The sequence below is a fragment of the Oncorhynchus kisutch genome, linkage group LG19, assembly GCF_002021735.2.
Source record: "Oncorhynchus kisutch isolate 150728-3 linkage group LG19, Okis_V2, whole genome shotgun sequence".
In the NCBI taxonomy this organism is placed as follows: Eukaryota; Metazoa; Chordata; class Actinopteri; order Salmoniformes; family Salmonidae; genus Oncorhynchus; species Oncorhynchus kisutch.
The window spans coordinates 55,255,541-55,280,266 of NC_034192.2; the positions used below are offsets into that span (position 1 = coordinate 55,255,541).

Genomic DNA, 24,726 nt, shown 5'->3' on the forward strand with positions numbered 1-24,726 from the left:
GCAGTGCTTCAGTGTTCACTCCACATCCGCACTGCCGCAAGAGAGACCAGAGATCGGTGAGGGAGGAAACGAGCTGGAACTACTCGTTCTATGACCGCATCACTTTCACCCAGACAGACAGCAAGAGCCGAGCATGGTCCGTTAAACGGTTATAACAGCGCGCGGCGGAGAAGTGTGGTGTCCATGACAACGCGCCTTTTGCTTCCGCGTTCAGACATAGTCATCTGCATGGTGTAATTTCATCCTGGTTCGCGCTGGCAGGCCAGTGCGCCTCTTTTCCCGGATATCTGACAGGAGTGGGTAGGGAGGGGCTGGAGGGGTACGGGGGTAGTGTGTGGCGGAGTTGGAAATTGCCTTGTCTTGGCGTGATTCGCCCCCATCTTCTTAAATAACCTAGATCATTTGATAATTTAAAGATCAGAGTTAAGCGAAGTAGCCTGGATCATTTCATAATTTAGAGAGCGAAGTGAAGGGGAAATTCCGCACCTCTTTGAGGAAAGAGGTTGATCAAAATAGCCTAATTTATATATAGTTAAAAGTAAAGCCACCGTGTTTAAGCTCTTGGCCTTCATGAGTTTTAGGCTAGGCTACAGAAGAAAATATATTAATAATGTTTTCAATAAACTGACAAATAGCCTAGATGATGATGGTGATAAATCCTTGTCATGCAAGCCTCAATAAACAGGCTACAAAGTAGTTTGTATTCGATCTCTTCTCCGGATGTTTAGCCTACTAATTGATGATCCGGGTAAACCAGTGAAGAAGGAAACTCCTGACAGGTCCACGAGGTCCAAGGGAATTACATCATGGTTTATGGCGACATCTCTTGGTCAACATCCATATTGCTAAAATTCTACAATAGCATACTTCCATAGAACACTTTCTGTGTTTACAAAAATTCACGGACGAGGGCGATGCGCGCAAATTAGTGGCAGAACAAGGGGGAGTTCTGATAGAACACCAGCAAAAAAAAGCCTCTATTGACATGTTGCTTATGAATGCATTTCGGACTACTTTTAGATTAGATATAATGTGTGTCATCATCACAAATCAACTGCATTATACTTTAAAAAAACACTTCAACTTCAACCAGTAAAATGGCTCTTTTGATAGCTTTTGTTACAGCCTAAATCAATGTGTGTTAGCATTCTAGCTAACAACTGCTGCATCCAAAATAGTTATTTTGCAAAGATCACAACCAAATATAATCTTAGCTACTGTTCAAGATATAATCAAAACATAATTGTAAACCTATGAGAACGCAGTATCATCTGGATATGTTCAACATTCCCCTTCTGCTACCATTTCTGTCAAGCCGTCTACACATACAGTTTGATGCATACGTTCAGTGGTGGAAAAAGTACCCAATTTTCATACCACTCATACAATTCTCTTTAAAAGTAAAGATACCACAATAGAAAATTACTCAAGTAAAAGGGAAAGTCACTCAGTAAAATAGTAGTTGAGTAAAAGTCTAAAAGCATTTGTTTTTAAATGTACTTAAGTATCAAACGTAAATGTAATTGCTAAAATATACTTAAGTATCAAAAGTTAAAGTATAAATCATTTCAAATGTCTAATATATTAAGCAAACCAGACGGCACCATTTATTTTTTATTTTTTTTTATTTACGGAGAGCCAGGTGCACACTCCAACAATCAGACATAATTTACAAATGAAGCATGTGTGTTTAGGGAGTCTGCCAGATCAGAGGGAGTAGGGATGACCAGGGATGTTCTCTTGATAAGTGAGTGAATTTGACAATTTTCCTGTCCTGCTAAATTTGAGTGTACTTCTCGCGGGATTCGTGTGTGAACTAATCGGAGCGGAAGTACAATGAAGGTCTCTTTTCCGCCGGCCACAGAGGAGTTATCGGCAGGGTAAGAATTCCTGGTTGACAATTTCACCAACGTAATCAACATCCATCCTATGTTATACACTTTTGTACATCCCCCAAAGTACATGTAAAGTCAGGTACACCTGTTATTATTCTATAGTGGTCAGTATTGGAGACAAATTGTATATTAATAGCTATATCAAACGTCCCGTAATCTGCATCCCTCGACCTGTGCTGGCAAGCTACCAATTCTAGAGAATGGCTGGGAATTGAACTGAGCCTGAACGTTAATTACACGATATGTTCGCGTAGTGTTTCGTTTAGAGAAACCCATGGCATTGATTTGTAGTTTGTCTTTCGTTAACACTGAAGTCAACTGCGTTTGACAATCATCTAACATGGCTACCTAGCTAGGTGGCTAATGCTAGCTGTGTGTACCCATGTAATGTTGAATGCATGGACATGACGCGTGCATAACAGATACTAGATCTGTGTGTAAACTTCTAGTTAGTGGTCTCGGTGATTGTCCCTGGATTGTTCAATCTTAGTTCTGCTGTTTGTTGGGCCTCAAGTCTAACTAACGTTAGCTGTTGTAGCTAGGTAGTGACATGAGATCCAGAAAAGGACTGTCTAGCTAACGTTACCCATCTATGTAGCTAACTAGCTTCACCTTAACATTTTGCAGCTTGAGGTGCTCGCTTATAAGGCTAGCGAACAAACGTTATCTTTCAGATGGGAAATCTCTTGGCTCTGTCACTTTGTGTTGTACATAAACAATGCTGTGGTGTTGGTTTGTTACTTGTAACAAACACATAGCCGAAACGACAAATGCTTTACATGTAGCAAGTCGTCAGTCACTGCTAACCCTCTAATCTGACTGTTGGCAATTGTGTTTGCCCTGCAGCCATCAACATGAAGCTGAATCCATTTGTGACATCCTCGCGGCGTAAGAACCGCAAGAGGCACTTCAATGCCCCCTCACACATCCGGAGGAAGATCATGTCCTCCCCCCTCTCCAAGGAGCTCCGTCAGAAGTACAATGCGAGGTCCATGCCCATCCGCAAGGACGACGAAGTCCAGGTAAAGACCCCCAGAACCACGCGTTTCCACAGAGTTTATACACATTCTGAGATTGCCTAACTAGCTGCTACTAACATGCATGAGGAACTATGTAAAATTCCAGCCCTGTAGTACAGGCCAGACCTGAACTAACACCTGATTTCAGATCAATTCAAATTAGTGTTAGGACTTTGTTCACGTGGGTTATGTCGTTTTTTATTTTTGTGCTGTGCAGGTTGTCCGTGGACACTACAAAGGCCAGCAGATTGGCAAGGTAGTGCAGGTCTACAGGAAGAAGTACGTAATCTACATTGAGCGTGTGCAGAGAGAGAAGGCCAACGGAACCACGGTGCACGTCGGCATCCACCCCAGCAAGGTGAGGCTCTATCATCTACCTGTAGTCACACGCATGTACTTTGTTTGTTTATGTGTATAGATGTATTATATATGACTTCTGTACCATGTTGGATAATCATTGTTTTAGTTTCTCAACTCAATTTGAGTGGTTCAAATCGTTATTTTGTATTGTATCATTGTGGAGTGTAAATCTAAATAACTACCCTTCTCAGCAGCTACCTGTTGATGGGTACCTGTTGGAATGTTTAAATACGTCCAGCTTTTTCAGTGTCCAAGCCCAGTGGTCACATTCAGTTGGTGCAATTGGGATATTTTTTAAACGGAACAAAGTTGCGTGTTTCTGTTGGACAGGTCTGGGTGACACCTCAGTTTCAAGATGTTTTCTCCCACCCTCTGACGTTCTCCAACGTACTTTGAGAGGGAGGAGCGAAATCAAGGAACAATTAATTGAGAAAGAGTTCAACTGTTTCGGTAGGGTGCCTGGTGAGGGTAAATTGAGCGAATGTAGATATTTGCCAATCACCACTGGTTTCAGCCTTCGGGTGTCATGGCAACGGGTGTTTTTCTGTTACGAAGGAAGATTAGTTGAATGTAGTCAGCCTGACTGGTTTGAACAACATGTAGTAAGACAGGCACCCAGTGTATGCTGAACTGGGGAGGAAACATTGACTACATGCTAGTGCTCCACTTACTGCATTTACCTGACATGTAGGACATTGTCTAGGCTCAATGTTAAATTGTGAAACTGAAGATAAGGTTTTAGCCTAGGCTCCAGACAGTTTGGGCCATCAGCGATATTAGTAGTAATACATTTGATATGATTCCCCAGGTCTTGTGTAGAATTAGAGGGCTCTTCTCGTTTGTCTAATAGAATGGCTCTCCATGTTATGTCTGGACATTTGTCATTTCGGATTGGGGTTGCAGATGAAGTCCACTGTTTCACAGAAACTCACAATTTATCTTCCCAAGCCTGGCTGGCTTCTGATGTAGCTAGACTAGTATTGTGGCTGAGATGTTTCTTCGTGATGAGAAATTCATTTTGGATTTCACAATCAGTTTTTTCACCTAGAATCAATTCTCACATCTCTCTCTTTCCTCCCAGGTTGTGATCACCAGGCTAAAGCTGGACAAGGATCGCAAGAAGATCCTGGAGCGTAAGGCTAAGTCCCGTGCTGACGGAAAGGAGAAGGGCAAATACAAGGAGGAAACCATTGAGAAGATGGCAGAGTGAAAATCTATTGCTTACAATAAACTGCTGTACAAATCAATTTCATTGTCTGTCGTAAATGGAAGAATTGCAGTAAAGTACTGCACCGTGGGCAAGTCACAAGTATGGGGATGTTCTTGTTTTGCCTAGTTATACTCTGGTTTAGCATGCTGGAACCAGCCTGATTGTATGATGGTTCACATTCTTTGTGCACACTTTTCTTTTCCAATTACGTTTTCATGTAACGAATAAAAATCAAAAGTTCAATATGTTTCCATCACATTTTGAACTCTACGGATAGTTTTGTTAAACTTGCCTTAAATAGCAAATGTGTCTACTCTGGTCTTGGCACCTGCGCTCTAGCCAACAGCTCGCAGATACAGTGGGGGTAGTCTAGTTGACATAATGAGATTATGGATAAAAGCAAGGACTGTTTTTCACAAGCATTGCTCCATGTCACTAGATTAAGACCATCGATATTTATTGAATAGGAGCATCAATATCACCGTGCTCTTTCACCACCCTGTGAAGTTCAGAATGTATTTAGTCTAGCCAATTTTATTTAACTAGGCAAGTCAGTTAAAAATATTTACATTGACGGCCTAACCCGGACGACGCTGGGCCAATTGTGCGCCGCCCTATGGGACTCCCAATCACGGCCGGTTGTGATACAGCCTGGAATCAAACCAGTGTCTTTAGTGACGCCTCTAGCACTAAGATGCAATGTTTTACCGCTGTGCCACTCGGGAGCATGCTTTCCCGAGTTGTAGTGGGAGGACCACACAACATGCCATCGCTTGACAAGTTTAGTTCGATATGATGGTATATCAATATTTGCGCATAAAAAAGGTTTCCGTCGCATAACAAACTTTACCGACACAAAAAGACCCCTCCACGTCTGACGAACAAATGATCTGTCGACATAAGATTGTACCAAAACTTGCTGGTTTTAATCCGTTTGGACTTTATTCACATAAAAAGTGTGGATGGAAACGTGGTTACTGTATGAGTGCTGATTTAGGATCGTCCAGTATCCCCTGATATCATGATCTAATCTAAATGTTAAATCGTATCAATTTAGCACTAGACTGTTAATAGGGGCCCAAAACTGGCAGTTTTCTGCCAATATAAACCCAACCTTTAGCCAAGGAAAATGTAAAGTTTCGTATGAATGAAATATTTGGATGGCTATAGACTTCATGTAATAACGAATGGAGAGTAGATATCGTCCGCTTGTAGTCCTAAAAACCGGAAAACATACCTCTGGTTCGTTCAGCCATTCCTATGTGGAAAGAATATAGTTTTGAGGTTTGGGAGATTTTGTAAGATCAGGTTTAGGAGATCTTGTACTTTTTGTTTCTATGAGATAATATCAGCCAGTTAACATTACTTTTATGAATTATTAAGCCTTTTATGTTCTTTGTGTTTTTTTATTACGTAAATGCTTCAAAATTCACAAAAAGTAACGTTAGGCGTCATCACCTATCTAATTGAACAAAATGTAGAAGATCTCCCAAAGCCTGTGTTACCACAGACCTTATTTTCGGCGTTTATCCAAAACAACTACAAAAACAAAATTTTCCCATAGGATCAAGTTTCCTCTATAAAACACTGGCCTAGGATCAGTTTAGGAAACATTTTTGGTACCGCTACACGCCCAGTTTACTGTGGCGACATCATGTGATCCATTCTTCCTAGTCCGGGGGCCTGGCAACAGTTCGCTATTTCGGCGTTGAGTAGCGTTGCCAAGTGTATACGTTTACTTTTTCTACTTTTAAAACTATTTCCAAAAGCCAGACATGGCGGCGCTTAGTTTTGTAATTCCCATGTCGGTAATGACTCTGTTTTGGGGGATTATTGGTGGAGTTGTGCCGTGGTTTATCCCCAAAGGACCGAACAGAGGGTAAGTAAAAAACACTAACGTTATTTAGCTAATTTACATGTTGCTAACTATAAAAGGTAGTGGTGGTAGTAGTAGTAGTAGTAGTAGTAGTAAGCTCTAGTTTTAACTAGAATAAAATGTAACATTTGACAATGTTTTGAAACTTCTTTGTCATTGTTGGATAAAGAATTAATGGAACATAGACAAATCAAGATGTCATTTTGGAACTTCCCCAGTCCATGTCTCGTGCCCATCTGCTCTGTCACTTGCAGGTGACTCAAGTTGGCATGATGAAGCCCTATCTGCATGAACTAGGTCTAGTGGAACATCTGAGAAATGAGCACTTGTCATAATAAACCATAGATATGAGTAATGTTTTTGTAGGGGTACAAATGTATAGCTTAATGTCTTGTTACTGCTTTGTAGTAATGTTTTGGTCCAGTGGAATAATGCCTCTTTCCCTCCTCCACAGAGTGATAGTTACCATGTTGGTGCTAACTGCTGTCTGCTGCTACCTGTTGTAAGTATAGTCCTCCCAGGAATGTAGCAGAATATTTCACAGTATCACTGAGGGTCCTTCTTGTATTAATTTTGCTCAGTTGGTTGGAACAAGGTTCAGGCGGGCAACATCAGGGGTGTATTCATTACGGAAACCCTTTACTGTTTATGAACCAAACAGAGCAAACAGAACAAAACTGTGAGGGACCTACCTGAATTTGTTGACTAGAAACTCTTAATGCTTACACCCCAGTGTTGTGTGTTTGAGTCTCGCATCATGCACAATGTTAGGCCTAGCTAAGTTGCTTTCCATGGAAGTGTGAAACTGGACTATTAGCTTATATTTGGAGATAGTTATGTGCTATGCATATGTCCCACACAGACACAGAGAGAGAACACTTTACCCGTAGGTTATTCTCCATACTCATTGATTGGGCCAACTGCAGCTCGATTTCAATGTCCCAACTTCAATACATAGTGTTTACCAGTCTGTTACAGATGTAGACACCCTCAAAGTTCATGGTCGGTTTTGACAATAGAGAAAATAAGTGTAGGCCTAGAGTAGACCTGTTGCTTGTACGGTAGTTAATGACCCCAGAGGATTGTAGTTAATGACCCCAGAGGATTGTAGGTAAGGGTCCCAGAGTACACCTGTTGCTTGTACGGTAGGTAATGATCCCATTCAATATAACCTGTTAGTCCTGAGATGCCATTTAATTTCATAGTTATTTATTTAGCTTTCAAAGTTGTCAGGTGAGCGGATAACCATGCCTTGTTCCTTTGCCATATCTCCACCAGGGGCCAGTGCAGGCCATGTGATGGGGATAGTCTCTACAGCAGCTGAGGGAAGAAAGTAGCGTGCTATGTTGTCTCCTTCAGTCTGCTGTACTGAGTGCTTAGTTGGTTTCCTCTATTATAGCTGACCCTGCTGTCATGTTCCTCCATTACTATAGAGTAGAACAAGAATGTCTAAAAGTGAAAGACATGTACAAGTATCTTTATTCTTCATTTAGATCCCCATCAGATGCCTTAGATGCTGCTATTCTTCCTGGGGAGCACAAACAAAGCCATTACACATTACAGAAGCCATGACAGAGATGTGTAGTTATGTAATCATTTGTATGTGTTGTATGTTTCCAGCTGGCTGATAGCGATCCTGGCCCAGCTCAACCCTCTGTTTGGACCAGCTCTAAAGAATGATACCATCTGGTACATGTACTACCACTGGCCCTAGTCTACCAGCCCTCGGCCCCTCTCCTGCTACAGGTAAACCCACAGGCCCTAGTCTACCAGCCCTCGGCCCCTCTCCTGCTACAGGTAAACCCACTGGCCCTAGTCTACCAGCCCTCGGCCCCTCTCCTGCTACAGGTAAACCCACTGGCCCTAGTCTACCAGCCCTCGGCCCCTCTCCTGCTACAGGTAAACCCACTGGCCCTAGTCTACCAGCCCTCGGCCCCTCTCCTGCTACAGGTAAACCCACTGGCCCTAGTCTACCAGCCCTCGGCCCCTCTCCTGCTACAGGTAAACCCACTGGCCCTAGTCTACCAGCCCTCGCCCCCTCTCCTGCTACAGGTAAACCCACTGGCCCTAGTCTACCAGCCCTCGGCCCCTCTCCTGCTACAGGTCAACCCAGTCAGATACACCTGAGGTCCATATCATCATTCAATTTATTTTATTCGATTTTGTTTGTCTATACTGCGATTCAGCCTTTTAGCTGCAAATGTGTAGGCCACTAGATGAAATCAATTATTGAAGAAATAAACTGTTCTGTCAATAGTCTGTAGTCGTGGCTTCCTCTAATTTTCTGTTTGTTCTCTGCAGGGGAGGACCTGACTCACTGCTGTATACCAATGAAGCCCTCACTCGATCACCTCCTCACGAAGGGAACTGTTTTTGTATAGCTTAAGCCTTAACCCAGCCTTTGACACCTGACCTTAGTGAGAGTGGAGAGATGCCTGCAAAGATTTGTACAAACGGATCCCCAAAAGGACTTTTCTAGAGAAATCATCTTTAGTGCTTTAAGACTAAAGTATCAACCTTTGATTTGTATGTTCTGTGTGATGTGCTGCATGACATTTTCATTCTCTAACATTGATATATGATATTGTCAAGGCATGTTGCTAGTTAGCCTAGCCCGTTTTATATATGCTAACTACCTTTAGCGCCTATTGACGACAGTATCTTCTGGCCAGGGGAGTTTTGTTCCTCTAAATGTTAACATGCATCGCTTGCATGCCGCTACACACCTTTTATAGGGTTAGGGTTCCCACACTGCCATATTCCCATGTTATAGTGTTTTGTTTATGGAAAAAAGACAGGAAGATTGACGGGACTACATGCTAATTAGCTACCTGTGATTGTGTAAAGGGAAGAAACACGCCACACATGTGTCACAGAAAAATACTGTCAGGTGCAACCATGTTAAATCAGTGCAGTAAGTATATATTTAGCATTTGTGAAATTATTTTGATGTGGTTTGAAAGTAGAGGACTTTTCTAGAACCTTACCACAATGGAGAATCGATTCATGATTAGATGGAGTATTTGGCTGTTTTGGCTGCCAGAGCCAATTCCCCTCTAAACAGTAACATTAGGCTCCTTTAGTTCATTATTGGACTCTCCGTACCCCATAAATATGTATGTTGCATGTAACGCAGCCTTTTTTTTATTCCATATGTCCTTCATTGTGTGTGTGATGGCATTCATTATTGTCCTTAGAAATGTTAGATATTAAACGTCATCAATCAATCCACGTATTGAATTACATGTTTTTTCTTTGTTAAACCGGTTGTTGCTCACGACCGAAATGCCCTCTTTGCTGTGTAAGTAAAGAGACGCGCTACTTTTACGAACTATGGGAAAGTCAATTCAGTTACTCCTCGCGGTTTGCCGTAGACGAGTTTGTTGTCAAACATGGCGTCTTCGGATGTCCACGTCCGAATATGCGAGCAAGAAATTATCAAATATGACTTGGAAATAAAAGCTCTCGTGCAGGTATGAATATTGATTCAGTAGGTTATTGTTCTAGACCCTATAATGCAACGATATTGTATGTTGTCATGTACTCATTGTGGAAAATAACCTTCTTTTCTGTCGCAGCTGGTTGGGCTCCTTTTTGGGGGGGATTTGGCCACTGACCCATTTTGGGACATTGGCCGGGAGTCTGAATAGATTTGGACTGATCGTCTTTTTTAACCTTTGGATATATGACAAAAGCCATTTGTCTGATTGTATCTATATCTCTCATTTACTCATTGACATTAGGATGTCAATGAGTGTATAGGACCACACGTCAAGCTGACAGAGTTGAATGCCAAAGTGAAAGCAAAATTCAACAACCTTAGGCTACGGATTCAGGTAAGAGACAGTTAATCCTCCTGTCTCAAATACATTTCAATGTTCTAAAAAACAAATAGCCTTCATTCCTCATTTCCTGTCAACTGCCTGGTGGCGATTTCACCTGTCCAGATCTATCAGATATGTTGAGGGGAGACTGAGGAAGCCTCTTAAGACTATTGAGATTCAAACCTTGGATTTGTCAGTTCATATTGAGCTGTATCCATCAATGTTAGTTGTAGGACACATAACTGAGTGTTTGACAGTGGTGTTAATATTGGCAGCAATTTTAGTTTTAGTCTTCGTTTGTCTTTAAAATACATTTTAGTTGTAAGATTTTAGTCATTTTGGTCAGTTTATTTGGATTGTCTGGATTTGCTCTACAGATGGTCATACTATCAACAAACTATAGGTTGATAAGCAACTGCTTGCTAAGGTTAGGTTTAGAATAAGGTTAAGATTTACGTTTAGGGTTAGTATATAGTCTGTAGAGCATCTACAGATGGACTATCCAAATAAATCCAACTTTAAAAGCTCAGACAAACGTCAAACGTTTGCCTGTCGACAGTACATAGCACCTCTGAACAGTGTCAACAGTCAATATTTTCTAAAGGTTCACACAGCAAAGACCTTGGAAGACGTTGTTTACTCAGTCTTGTTATAATACTCCAAACCAGAAGGTGGCAGGAGCATTGTTTAGAAATGCATATCTGTGCATATTGCTTATTGTCTAGATTCCAAACTATCTCCGCTGACACAGATGTAACAATACAAAACTTTGGCGCTGATGTTGCTAATTTGTAGAAAGCCCTTTTTGATACTAGCCACATGGCCACTGCTAGACACAGTGCCTTCAGAAAATATTCGCACCTTGTTGTTTTACAGCCTGAATTTAGCATTCATTAAATGTAGATGTTGTGTCACTGATCTACACCATAATGTCAAAGTGGAATCATATTATTTTTTATGTTTACACGGTAATAAAAAATTAAATGCTGAAATGTCTTGAGTCAATAAGTGTTCAACCCTTTTGTTATGGCAAGTCCAAATCATTTCAGGAGTAAAAATTTGCTTAAGTGATAAGTTGCATGGACTCAAGCTGTGTGCAATAATGGCGTTTAACATGATTTTTGAACAACTAACCTATCTCTGTACCCCACACATATACAATGATCTATCTGTAAGGTTGGTTGAGCCTAAAAATGAAGAAGAAAAAAGTGGACATTGAATCTCCCATTGAGGTGAAGTTCATTACATATTGGATGGTGTCTCAACCACCTTCACTACAAAGATACATGTGTCCTTCCAAACTCAGTTGACGGAGAGGAAAGAAACCACTCAGTGATTTCACCATGAGGCTAATGGTGACTTTAAAACAGTTGCAGAGTTTAATTAACATAAACACCTTTAGCATCTCCAGGACTCCACTCATACATGCCTTTGGAACATCTACATTTCAAAAAATCTAATAAATGTAATATACATCATCACAATAAATCCACAATTTATTTTTGTCAGGTCTAAAGAATCATGATATGAAGAAAATGTATTTCAGAAGAACAGAATATGAGTTGGTCTACTGTAGGCCTATGTTATCTGGCTATAAACTCCATGCTATAGGCTGTAGGCTTGTTCATTTAGCTGACAAGATATGCTTAAGGCCCGTAAAATTATTTGATTTTATATGATTTTATAGTAAACATAATATAATTGAGCTTCGATGAATAAAATAGAAATTATATTTTTCCCATTCCGGAGCAAGTGCGCGTATGAAGTGGCTATGTTGAGCGTAAAAATGATCATTAGGAACAGGTCCTATATGAATGATACAAACATTAGAATGTCTTCGAAATCAAAACATATGTGGGTTGCATGGTGCGACTATAGGCTTGTGATGATTTGAGAATGTAGCAAAAAAGCTTGCGCTCGGTTTCTTGCCTCAGGCTGCACAGCTGTTCTCTCAACAAGCGATCATATTTTCACATCAGACACTTCTCAATTTAATATTGTCTTTACTAATACAGTATGTACAATTCGTTTCGATTTAGAATGGAACATTCATTATCAAATGCGCAGAGAGAAAAAATACACGTCATCTGTATGCACACGGAATAGCGAATGGAGGCCAAGCGCTTTCCCGCCGATCTGTTTTGTAGTCTGCTTGGGTTTTATAGCGGAACATGTGCTTAATATGAGCAGTTGAGAAATAAATATAATAACACGTATTTCACTCCACGCATTAACCACTGTTTGAGGAGCATGATCTCACGGCGCGAAAGGTGATATTCCGCCCAAACGCCGTATAGCATGGGCACTCCAACCTTGTTCCTATAGCTAACCAGTGCTTCATTCTGGAAACCAAGTTAAATCTGTTCGGGAACATCGATGGTCAAATGTTTTCGCAACGAAACATATTTCACTAAACTGTTGACAGCCTGTCTGCGAAATCTAGAAAGGAATTAAGGAGAGAGAGAGAGGAGGAAACGCATGGTGGTGAGATATTTATTCTGTATAGCTAAATGTAATATGTCACTCAATTAATTATGAAAATATAAAACATTCCCTATTACTAGGCTATTCGAAATCAAATACAAATTCACAATCAATGAACCAACAGCATCGCCTAGGCCTCTATGTTTTCTCCCAGACTCATGGATAGAAATGTTGGAGAGTAGAATAAGATAACCAGTCCATCCAGTATGTATAATAATACTGTCCACACTCAAAGACGGTTACTCAAATGTGTTTAATTTTGGAGTATAGGCTAGACCAATTATGTACCAAAGATCTTAAATCAGTTTTGTTTGATGTTTTTCTGGCATGAGTAATATGCAGTAGGCTATGTATTGTATAAGGGCACAATCATAGTATTAATTCAGTTTTTGGGGCTCATAAACCTATGCATAAACTCTAATATGCTGTTTGGGTGTTTTGAATGAATCATCACCTTAGAAAGCGCTGTCCGTTTCGTTATGTTAGGCTTTAAACAACGGCCACGTTGTACACTGTTTCAACCTGCTGTTGAACTTCTTTCTTCAAATTGATCATCACATTGACGTTAGTTTTAAAAGTATGATAGGCCTACTGATTTGATGACAAGTGTTTGATGGGATTTTCGATTATATTTTCATTGTCCGAGGGGTTAGCGGGACAATAGAGCCCTGACTACCAGGTCGATAGTGATCAGATGGTAGTTAAGCATGTTCGGTACTACCAAAGCATATCCAGAGTGCATAAAAGGAGATTACCGTGACTCGACTGTCATGTGGCATTTTACTGCAGTCATGACATCCGGTGTGGCGGTAATATTGTCATTCTGTCTCCTAGAGATGCACATATTTTGCTGGGAAAAGTGCAAATCAATCCCAGAACAACAGCAAAGGACCCTGTGAAGGTGCTGGAGGAAACAGGTACAAAAGTATCTATATCCACAGTAAAACGAGTCCTATATCGACATAACCTCAAAGGCCACTTAGCAAGGAAGAAGCCACTGCTCCAAAACCGCCATAAAAAAGCCAGACTACGGTTTGCAACTACACATGGGGACAAAGATCGTACTTTTTGTAGAAATGTCCTCTGGTCTGATTAAACAAAAATAGAACTGTTTGGCCATAATGACCATTGTTATATTTGGATGAAAAGGGGGAGGCTTGCAAGCTGAAGAATACCATCCCAACCGTGGGTGGTAGGATCATGTTGTGGGGGTGCTTTGCTGCAGGAGGGACTGGTGCACTTCACAAAATCAATAGCATCATGAGGAGGGAAAATTATGTGGACATATTGAAGCAACATCTCAAGACATCAGTCAGGAAATTAAAGCTTGGTCGCAAATGGGTCTTCCAAATGGACAATGACACCAAGCATACTTCCAAAGTTGTGGCAAAATGGCTTAAGGACAACAAAGTCGAGGTATTGCAGTGGCCATCACAAAGCCCTGACCTCAATCCGATAGAAATGTGTGGACAGAACTGAAAAAGTATGTGTGAGCAAGGAGGCCTACAAACCTGACTCAGTTACACTAGCTCTGTCAGGAGGAATGTGCCTAAATTCACCCAACTTATTGTGGGAAGCTTGTGGAAGGCTACATTAAAAGTTTGACTCAAGTTAAACAATTTAAAGGCAATGCTACCAACTACAAATTGAGTGTATGTAAACTTCTGACCCACTGGGAGTGTGATGAAAGAAATAAAAGCTGAAATAAATAATTCTCTCTACTATTATTCTGACATTTCACATTCTTAAAATAAAGTGGTGATCCTAACTGACCTTAAAACAGAGAATTTTTACTAGGATTAAAGGTCAGGAATTGTGAAAAACGGAGTTTAAATGTATTTAGTGTATGTAAATGTCCGACTTCAACTGTACGTGGATTCATTGAAAAGCGGATATGGGCTTTACAAATATGCCAGAAGTATTAATGTACTTCTACTATTCAACAAATAGCATTCGTTTTTCGCATAGGAAAAAAGCAACCGCAAATCGCGTTTGCGGTCTGCGGCGCGAGAGCGGCAACACAGATTAATGAGTAACAGCGCACATGAGAAAATAGAGCTTCTGATGTGATCAAAGCAAAAATATCCTTGAAAGAAAAACATTTTTATACTTGAGGTTAGTTTCAAGTCCATTGTCCTGGCTTCGCATCCGTTCAGAAGATTGACGAGTGACTGAAGAGACCGCCTGGGAACTGTGTGGGAGAGCCGGGCAGATCAGCTCAACTCAATCAGACCGCGCAACTAAAAGATGTCAATGAGAGGATTGCATGAAATATTCTGCATGCATGTGTAGGAGTGGACAAAATGGATGAAAATGAGCTTCATGTTAAATTAAATGTTGATTATTCTTAAATGGAATTCTCGTCCCGTCACATTTTCGTCGACTAAGTCATTTGTAATAGTTGTGTTTTTTTCCCCAGGGCGTCTCGTAATCGTCATAGTTTGTCAGGAAAAATAGGTACTTGACGAGTATTTTTCGTCATAGTTTTTGTTGACGAAATGATCACTGTTTGGCAGGACCTAGATCAGATGGGGAGGGAGCAGGACAAAGAGTCAGACAAGTTGGCGCTGCTCAGTGAGGTGGACAGACACCGCAAGCAGATGGTCAGGTAAGAGTGCATGGTAGGAGTGATGCTGGATTACTGCTGTTTCTTCAGTACTGGATCCAATCTGTAGTAGTTAGTGGGATGCATGTCTCCATTAGAATGGTTTTCTGGTGTTTTCCATAGAGTGCTAGTGCATAAACTATAAGCAAGAATCCTAATGAAACTGTATGTTTCCTATCCCTGCAGTAACCAGACAGCATGGAGGAAGGCCAACCTGGCCAGTAAACTGTCACTAGACAACCTGGAGAAGGAATCTCTTCTCTATGGAGGAGATAGTGAATTTAGACATAGGTAAACAGATATTGGCTGTTTCTAGATACTCTTCTGTAGTGTTTCATTGTCGTTCCCTTATTTCACTGTGTGTTTATACTTTCTGTCTTATTGTTGTCTGTTACTCTGAAGATTTAGAGTATCTTTATTTTTTCCTTCAATCAGAAAGGTGACCAAAGAGGGGCTGGCCCAGTCGTCCAGTGACATCACTGAGAGCCTGATGAGCATCAGCCGGATGATGTCACAGCAGGTGACGCAGAGCGAGGAAACCATGACCACGCTGGGTGAGTGGCGCCCCCTAGAGTACAGAGTGTAAATCATGCCGTAGGCTGTGTTTCTGAGAGGACAGTAGCGTTTATAATTTGGGCCCCCGACCCCATCCCTTAGCTCCCTTTTCTTTCAGTGTTTACACATCTGGAAGAACTAGATGAGTGAGAAGCAGTGATGCAGTGGTAAAAAGTGGGTAAACGCTGATCGCCTTTCACAGTGAATAAAGTAATGCTCCCTATATTTACAATGCACTTTATTTGCAATAGGTGGGTAAACGTTTGAGAAACATAAAAAAGGTGCATAAATGCTGTTTGTGTGTGTTTACCTTCCACCACACCACTGGGGAGAACAATATGGAGATGGTTCCACCATTTCAAATCAAATCAAAGTTTATTTGTCACTTGCGCCGAATACAACAGGTGTAGACCTTAGAGTGAAATGCTTACTTACAGGCTCTAACCAATAGTGCAAAACAGATGTTAGGTGAACAATAGGCAGGTAAAGAAATAAAACAACAGTAAAAACACAGGCTGTATACAGTAGCGAGGCTGTATACAGTAGCGAGGCTATAAAAGTAGCGAGGCTACAAACAGACACCGGTTAGTCAGGCTGATTGAGGTAGTATGGACATGTAGATATGGTTAAAGTGACTATGCATATATGATAAACAGAGTAGCAGCAGCGTAAAAAGAGGGTTTGGGGGGGGTGGGAGGGCAAACAATGAAAATATCCGGGTTGCCATTTGATTACCTGTGAATGAGTCTTATGGCTTGGGGGTAAAAACTGTTGAGAATCCTTTTTGTCCTAGATTTGGCACTCCGGTACCGCTTGCCATGCGGTAGTAGAGAGAACAGTCTATGACTGGGGTGGCTGGGTCTTTGACCATTTTTAGGGCCTTACTCTGACACCGCCTGGTGTAGAGGTCCTGGATGGCAGGCAGCTTAGCCCCAGTGATGTACTGGGCCGTACGCACTACCCCATGTAGTGCCTTGCGGTCAGAGGCCAAGCAATTGCCGTACCAGGCAGTGATGCAGCTGTAGAACCTTTTGAGGATCTCAGGACCCATGCCAAATCTTTTTAGTTTCCTGAGGGGGAATAGGCTTTGTCGTGCCCTCTTCACGACTGTCTTGGTGTATTTGGACCGTTCTAGTTTGTTGTTGATGTGGACACCGAGGAACTTGAAGCTCTCAACCTGCTTCACTACAGCCCCGGCAATGAGAATGGGGGCGTGCTCGGTCCTCCTTTTCCTGTAGTCCACAATCATCTCCTTAGTTTTGGTTTTGTTGAGGGATATGTTGTTATTCTGGCACCACACGGCCAGGTCTCTGACCTCCTCCCTATAGGCTGTCTCGTCGTTGTCTGTGATCAGGCCTACCACTGTTGTGTTGTCTGCAAACTTAATGATGGTGTTGGAGTCATGCCTGGCCATGCAGTCGTGGGTGAACAGGAAGTACAGGAGGGGACTGAGCACGCACCCGTGAGGAGCTCCAGTGTTGAGGATCTGCGTGGCAGATGTGTTGCTACCTACCCTCACCACCTGGTGGCGGCCCGTCCAGATGTCCAGGATCCATTTGCAGAGGGAGGTGTTTAGTCCCAGGATCCTTAGCTTAGTGATGAGCTTTGAGGGTGCTATGGTGTTGAACACTGAGCTGTAGTCAATGAATAGCATTCTCACATAAGTGTTCCTTTTGCCCAGGTGGGAAAGGGCAGTGTGGAGTGCAATAGAGGTTGCATCATCTGTGGATCTGTTTGGGCGGTATGCAAATTGGAGTTGGTCTAGGGTTTCTGGGATAATGGTGTTGATGTGAGCCATTACCAACCTTTCAAAGCACTTCCTGGCTACGGACGTGAGTGCTACGGGTCTGTAGTCATTTAGGCATGTTTCCCTTGTGTTCTTGGGCACAGGGACTATGGTGGTCTGCTGTAAAACATGTTGGTATTACAGACTCAATCAGGAACATGTTGAAAATGTCAGTGAAGACACCTGTCAGTTGGTCAGCACATGCCCAGAGCACACGTCCTGGTAATGCGTCTGGCCCCGCAGCCTTGTGTATGTTGACCTGTTTAAAGGTCTTACTCATGTCGGCTACAGAAAGCGTGATCACACAGTCGCCCGGAACAGCGGATGCTCTCATGCATGCCTCAGTGTTGCTTGCCTCGAAGTGAGCGTAGAAGTGATTTAGCTCGTCTGGTAGGCTCGTGTCACTGGGCAGTTCGCAGCTTTGTTTCCTTTGTAGTCTGTAATAGTTTGCAAGCTCTGCCACATCCGACGAGCGTCGTAGCCAGTGTAGTATGATTGAATCTTAGCCCTGTATTGACGCTTTGCCTGTTTGATGGATCGTCGCAGGGCATAGTGGGATTTTTTGTAAGCTTCCGGGTTAGAGTCCCGCACCTTGAAAGCAGCAGCTCTACCCTTTAGCTCAGTGCGAATGTTGCCTGTAATCCATGTCTTCTGGTTGGGGTATGTACGTACAGTCAATGTGGGGACGACAACCTCAATGCACTTATTGATAAAGCCAGTGACTGATGTGGTGTACTCCTCAATGCCATCGGAAGAATCCCCGAACATGTTCTAGTCTGTGATAGCAAAACAGTCTTGTAGTTTAGCATCTGCTTCATCTGACCACTTTTTTATATACCGAGTCACTGGTGCTTCCTGCTTTAATTTTTGCTTGTAAGCAGGAATCAGGAGGATAGAGTTGTGGTTGGATTTACCAAATGGAGGGCGAGGGAGAACTTTGTACGCGTCTCTGTGTGTGGAGTACAGGTGATCTAGAATTTTTTTCCCTCTGGTTGCACGTTTAACATGTTGATAGAAATTTGGTAGAACTGATTTAAGTTTCCCTGCATTAAAGTCTTCGGCCACTAGGAGCGCCGCCTCTGGGTGAGTGGTTTCCTGTTTGCTTATTTCCTTATACAGCTGACTGAGTGCGGTCTAAGTGCCAGCATCTGTCTGTGGTGGTAAATAAACATGAAAAGTATAGCTGAAAACTCTCTAGGCAAGTAGTGTGGCCTGCAATATATCACAATATACTCTACTTCAGGCGAGCAAAATCTAGAGACTTTCTTAGATTTCGTGCACCAGTTGTTTTTACAAATATGCACCGACCGCCCCCCCTCGTCTTACCGGAGTGTGCTGTTCTATCTTGCCGGTGCAGCGTGTATCCCGCTTGGTGAATATCCATGTCGTCATTCAGACACGATTCCGTGAAACATATGATATCACCGTTTTTGATGTCCTGTTGGTCGGATATTCGTGATCATACCTAGTCTAGTTTATTGTCCAATGATTGCACGTTCGCGAGTAGTATTGACGGTAACGGCAGCTTTCCCTGTCGCCTTCTCCGGGGCCTGACCAGGCATTCGGCTCTTTGTCCTCTGTACCTGTACCTTGCAAATAACGGGGATGTCAGTCCTGTGGTGTGTTTGGAGAATGTCCTGTGCGTCATCTTTGTTGTAGAAAAAATCTTTGTCTAATCCGAGGTGAGTGATCGCTGTCCTGATATCCAGAAGCTCTTTGTCTAATCCGAGGTGAGTGATCGCTGTCCTGATATCCAGAAGCTCTTTGTCTAATCCGAGGTGAGTGATCGCTGTCCTGATATCCAGAAGCTCTTTGTCTAATCCGAGGTAGTGATCGCTGTCCTGATATCCAGAAGCTCTTTGTCTAATCCGAGGTGAGTGATCTCTGTCCTGATATCCAGAAGCTCTTTGTCTAATCCGAGGTAGTGATCGCTGTCCTGATATCCAGAAGCTCTTTGTTTAATCCGAGGCGAGTGATCGCTGTCCTGATATCAGAAGCTCTTTGTCTAATCCGAGGTGAGTGATCGCTGTCCTGATATCAGAAGCTCTTTGTCTAATCCGAGGTGAGTGATCGCTGTCCTGATATCAGAAGCTCTTTGTCTAATCCGAGGTGAGTGATCGCTGTCCTGATATCAGAAGCTCTTTGTCTAATCCGAGGTGAGTGATCTCTGTCCTGATATCCAGAAGCTCTTTGTCTAATCCGAGGTGAGTGATCTCTGTCCTGATATCCAGAAGCTCTTTGTCTAGTCCGAGGTGAGTGATCTCTGTCCTGATATCCAGAAGCTCTTTGTCTAATCCGAGGTGAGTGATCTCTGTCCTGATATCCAGAAGCTCTTTGTCTAATCCGAGGTGAGTGATCGCTGTCCTGAAATCCAGAAGCTCTTTTCTGCCGTAAGATACGGTTGCAGAAACATTATGTACAAAATAAGTTACAAATTACGCAAAAAAAGACACATAATAGCACAATTGGTTGGGCGCCTGTAAAATTGCTGCCATTTCTTCCGGCGCCATTTTACAGTTGAGTTTCATATGTATATATTGTATCCTACTGTATTCTAGTCAATGCCACTCCGACATTGCTCGTCCTTAAATGTATATATTGCTTAATTCCATTATTTTACTTTTAAATTTGCGTGTATTGTTGTGACTTGTTAGATATTACTGCACTGTTGGAGCTAGAAGCACAAGAATTTCGCTACACCCGCAATAACATTTGCTGAACATGTGTATGTGACCAATAAAATTTGATTTGATTTTGCTTTGAAAAGCCCTAAAATTGGAGGACACAAGGACTGTTTCTCAGTTGCTTTTTTCAAATACAAACATAATCAACTGACACATTTCAACAGTCGGCTATTTGATATGTCCAGACACAAAGTCTTTGCCAAAGCCTAGTGTGGACTCTCTCCTCCGTAGCAACCTCGTCTCAGGCGGTCCTGGAGACCAACGATGAGTTTAAGGCCATGACCGGAACCATCCAGCTGGGGAGAAAGCTCATCACTAAGTACAACCGCAGGGAGCTCACTGACAAACTGCTCATCTTCCTCGCTCTCGCACTGTTCCTCGCCACAGTCTTCTACATCCTCAAGAAGAGATTCTTCTTCTTCCTCTAGACCAGACACAACTAACTTAAACTAAGTCACTTTTAGAGCAACTTTGATTAGAGTAACTATGATCACATAAGCTCATTTACGACAAGTGAGTCGTGTGACATGAGTATTGGCAGATGAATATACTGCTTATTTATCATTCCTACCTGCCACAGGTGGACACATGTAATTCCATATTAACATTTAAAGTCTTGTGCGCACACACAGTAGTAATGGCTACCGGGATAAGCCTATTTTAAACACTATGCGTCTGTCATGGAAGGAAATATCAGACTGCCGTCAGCTGTTTGCAATACTTATAGGAAAGTTTGTTGGTTAATGTAACCACTCATTATGATTATCATGTTAATGTATTATTCCATTGCAGGAAGTTAAAGCTGTTGTCTAATTATTTATATCCTGCTCTGAAAGAGAAATAAATGGATATTATTCCATTTCTTCCGGACCATTATTTAAAGTATAGGGGTTCATGTCAATGTGTAACACATTCTCTGTAACGAAATCAGTTTTCAAAGAGATTATCACAATAAAATGTTAACATTATGCAATTGTGTAAAAACATTTTTCCCCAGCACCAGTGTGGACATGTGGGATGTACATTTCACCCACACAAGTTTCAGTGACTCTGGTCTAGCATCTGGTTGTCAGTATTTCCTTATGGAGCTAGCTAACTTGGCTCAGCATTGGTGAGGCCTAGTCCCAGTAGCTGGCAGCATTGGGAACAGTACAGTCTGTGCAGCCCAGGCACCAGGGCAGAACCAATCTGAAAAGCTGTGGCAGTAATCACATTGTCAGCGATAAGGAACCATGCGTCTCTGCCTTTCTTCAGATAGGAACCGGAAAAGCAGATTATTCTGACCCGGTTCACTCTCCTGGTCCCTGCGCCCTTTCTTTCCACCGGGGGTGGAGGATGAGAGGAGGTTATTTTAAGATTTGCGTGGACCTGTTATCTGACGTTGCCTTTTCAACACCTTGGAGGGGGAGAAGGGATGTGGGGAGAGGGGGGCTGGTAGCTGCATGACCTCTCTACCCTCTACATGAAGACGGTCTCACATGTCATTTGGGAAATAAAAATATGTTTTCGTGTTGACGTTTCTATTCAGTGTACCAATAAAGGCCTCTGACTTTGTCTATCTGAGTTGTCTCAGTTTTGTGTGTTGTTATGGATCATATCTGGCTCTGAATCAGTGAGGACAGACAGTACAGGTAGCCTAGTGGTTAGAGGATTGGGCCAGTAACCCGAAAAGTTGCTGGTTTGAATGCCCGAGCTGACAAGATGAAAAATCTGTTGATGTGCCCTTGAGCAAGGCACTGAACCATAATTTTCTGCGGGGACACCGTACTACTATGGCTGACCCTGTAAAACAACACATTTCACTTCACCTATATGTGACAATACAACGTTTTTTTGTGTTCTTAGAGTGAGACACGTTACTGAATACGTGTGGAGAGAGTCGATAGACCTAAGAGAAGGCTAAGCGGTTCTTACTCGTTTTAAAGTGGCAGCCATTTGTGCTCTTCCAATTCCTCATCCCGTCCCTTTAGCTGCACACTTATAGCAGCTCTATGTCAAGCAAAAGGAGCTATTCTTACAGAGCACCATGATAGTGTCAATCAAGAGGAGAGGTGTGCATGATCTTGAGATGTGAATAGGTCCTGTTTAGTGGCAGGCCCTAAACTGTGTTCTACACTAAGTACCACAGAGTGAGGGGAAGTGAGCTCCCCCACACAATATTGCCTGAAGGGCTTTTTAATGTGCTACAGTGCCTTCAGAAAGTATTCACACCACTTGACTTTTTCCCACATTTTGTTGTGTTACAACCTGAATTTAAAATGGATTAAATTGAGATTTTGTGTTACTAGCCAACACACAAAATAGTCCATAATGTCAAAGTGCAATTTGTTTTTTTTAGAAATGTTTACTAATTCATTAAAAATGAAAAGCTGAAATGTCTGTATTCAGACCCTTTGTTATGTCAAGCCTAAATAAGTTCAGGAGTAAAAATGTGCTTAAGTCACATAAGTTGCATGGACTCTTTTTGAATGACTACCTCATCTCTATCTGTAAGGTCCCACAGTCGAGCAATGCATTTTTCCAGTGCATCACAAAGAAGGTCACCTACAGTATTGGTAGATCGGTAAAAAAAAAAAAATATCCCTTTGAGCATGGTGAAGTTAATTATTTATTTATTTTGCCCTTTTTTTCTCCCCAATTTCGTGGTGTCCAATCGGTAGTAGTTACAGTCTTGTCTCATCGCTGCAGCTCCCGTACGGACTCGGGAGAAGCGAAGGTCAAGAGTCATGTGTCCTCCGAAACACAACCCAACCTAGCCGCACTGCTCCTTGACACAATGCACATCTAACCCGGAAGCCAGCCGCACCAATGTGTCGGAGGAAACACCGTACACCTGGCGACCTGGTCAGCGTGCACTGCACTCGGCCCGACACAGGAGTCGCGAGTGTGCGATGAGACAAGGATATCCCTGCCGGCCAAGCCCTCCCTAACCCGGACGACGCTGGGCCAATTGTGCGCCGTACCATGGGCCTCCGGGGCCGCCTGCGACAGAGCCTGGGCTTGAACCCAGAATCTCTGTGGCCTTAGACCACTGCGCCACCCGGGAGGCTATGGTGAAGTTATTAATTACACTTTGGATGGTGTATCAATACACTACAAAGATACAGGCTTCCTTCCTAATTCAGTTGCCGGAGAGGAAGGAAACCGCTCAGGGATTTCACCATGATGCCAAACAGTTGCAGAGTTTAATGTCTGTGGTAGGAGAAAACTGAGGACAGATCAACAACATTGTAGTTACTCCACAATAGTATTGACAGAGTGAAAAGAAGGAAGCCTGTACAAAATAAAAAATATTCCAAAACAAGTCTTCTATTTGCAACAAGGCACTAAAGTAATACTGCAAATAATGTGGCAAAGAAATTAATACAAAATGTAATGTTTGCACCAAATCCAATACAACACATTACTGAGTACCACTCTCCATATTTTCAAGCATAGTGGTGGCTGCATCATGTTATGGGTATGCTTGCAATTGTTAGAGACTGGGGATGGAATGGAATGGAGCTAAGCACAGGCAAAATCCTAGATGAAAACCATGTTCAGTCTGCTTTCCACCAGACACTGGGAGATGAATTCCCCTTTCAGCAGGTCAATAACCTAAAACACAAGGCCAAATATACACTGGAGTTGCTTACCAAGTTGACATTGAATGTTCCTCAGTGGCCTAGTTACAATTTGGACTTAAATCATCTTGAAAATCTATGACAAGAAAAATTGCTGTCTAGCAATAATCAACAACCAACTTCATAGAGCTTGAACAATAAAACAAATTATAATTGGCAAATATTGCACAATCCAGGTTTGCTAAGCTCTTAGAGATCCTCCCAGAAAGACTCATAGCTGTAATCACTGCCAAAGGTGATTCTATCATGTATTGATTGACTCATGGGTGTGAATACTTATGTAAATGGGATATATTTCTGTATTTCATTTTCATTTGCTAACATTTATAAAAACATGTTTATACTTTATCATTATGGAAAGTTGTGTGTAAATGGGTGAGAGAGAAAAAAATATTTAATTCATTTTGAATTCAGGCAGTAACACAACAAAATGTGGAATGAGTCGAGGGGTGTGAATACTTTCTGAAAGCACTGTATCCGTTTCATCAGAACCATTATTAACTGATTTGTAAGACGCTCTGGATAAGAAAGAGTGTCTACTAAATTACTCAAATGTAATTTTCATGTAGGGATATTATTGAAACGCGTCAACAATTATTCTGGCTACTACTTGATAATTAACAGCCCTGTCCACTCTACAGCCATATTAAACAAGGCTGTTTTCATTTTAGGCCTATATGCGCAGTGATGGCTTTTTATGTTATTCAGTGCAATTTCAAATTACATTTGTGTATTTCTGGGGTCATGTGGGCGATTTCAGAATCTGACTGTGGATCAGCGGTAACGGTCTGATTTAAAGATGAGG

General features: G+C 42.1%; 3 protein-coding genes across 3 annotated transcripts; all 3 read left to right on the forward strand.

Annotated features, from left to right (window-relative positions):
* The first annotated feature begins 90 nt into the window (after positions 1–90).
* On the forward strand, positions 91–4,521 carry LOC109878609 (60S ribosomal protein L26). Its single transcript, XM_020470826.2, has 4 exons — positions 91–1,880; positions 2,742–2,917; positions 3,132–3,272; positions 4,356–4,521. The coding sequence occupies exons 2-4, from the start codon at positions 2,750–2,752 to the stop codon at positions 4,482–4,484; spliced, it is 438 nt and encodes a 145-aa protein (XP_020326415.1). The 5' UTR covers positions 91–1,880; positions 2,742–2,749; the 3' UTR covers positions 4,485–4,521.
* A 1,626-nt stretch (positions 4,522–6,147) lies between these two features.
* Positions 6,148–9,591, forward strand: LOC109878605 (V-type proton ATPase subunit e 1-like). The gene is made up of 4 exons (XM_020470823.2): positions 6,148–6,363; positions 6,815–6,862; positions 7,981–8,106; positions 8,662–9,591. Exons 1-3 carry the CDS (start codon positions 6,260–6,262, stop codon positions 8,072–8,074), a joined length of 246 nt encoding a protein of 81 aa, XP_020326412.1. The 5' UTR covers positions 6,148–6,259; the 3' UTR covers positions 8,075–8,106; positions 8,662–9,591.
* Positions 9,592–9,723: 132 nt separating this feature from the next.
* LOC109878604 (vesicle transport protein SEC20) lies at positions 9,724–21,854 on the forward strand. The gene is made up of 6 exons (XM_020470819.2): positions 9,724–9,833; positions 10,104–10,196; positions 15,185–15,276; positions 15,460–15,564; positions 15,709–15,827; positions 20,530–21,854. The coding sequence occupies exons 1-6, from the start codon at positions 9,753–9,755 to the stop codon at positions 20,724–20,726; spliced, it is 687 nt and encodes a 228-aa protein (XP_020326408.1). The 5' UTR covers positions 9,724–9,752; the 3' UTR covers positions 20,727–21,854.
* Positions 21,855–24,726: the final 2,872 nt, after the last annotated feature.

Bases quoted from the DNA above. Each gene is read 5' to 3' on its own strand.
- LOC109878609 (XM_020470826.2), top strand. From the start codon at position 2,750: ATGAAGCTGAATCCATTTGTGACATCCTCGCGGCGTAAGAACCGCAAG. The intron at 2,918-3,131 runs GTAAAGACCCCC...TGTGCTGTGCAG, and splicing joins GCAAGGACGACGAAGTCCAG to GTTGTCCGTGGACACTACAA. The intron at 3,273-4,355 runs GTGAGGCTCTAT...CTTTCCTCCCAG, and splicing joins TCGGCATCCACCCCAGCAAG to GTTGTGATCACCAGGCTAAA.
- LOC109878605 (XM_020470823.2), top strand. From the start codon at position 6,260: ATGGCGGCGCTTAGTTTTGTAATTCCCATGTCGGTAATGACTCTGTTT. The intron at 6,364-6,814 runs GTAAGTAAAAAA...CCTCCTCCACAG, and splicing joins CCCAAAGGACCGAACAGAGG to AGTGATAGTTACCATGTTGG. The intron at 6,863-7,980 runs GTAAGTATAGTC...GTATGTTTCCAG, and splicing joins GCTGTCTGCTGCTACCTGTT to CTGGCTGATAGCGATCCTGG.
- LOC109878604 (XM_020470819.2), top strand. From the start codon at position 9,753: ATGGCGTCTTCGGATGTCCACGTCCGAATATGCGAGCAAGAAATTATC. The intron at 9,834-10,103 runs GTATGAATATTG...CATTGACATTAG, and splicing joins AAATAAAAGCTCTCGTGCAG to GATGTCAATGAGTGTATAGG. The intron at 15,828-20,529 runs GTGAGTGGCGCC...TCTCCTCCGTAG, and splicing joins GGAAACCATGACCACGCTGG to CAACCTCGTCTCAGGCGGTC.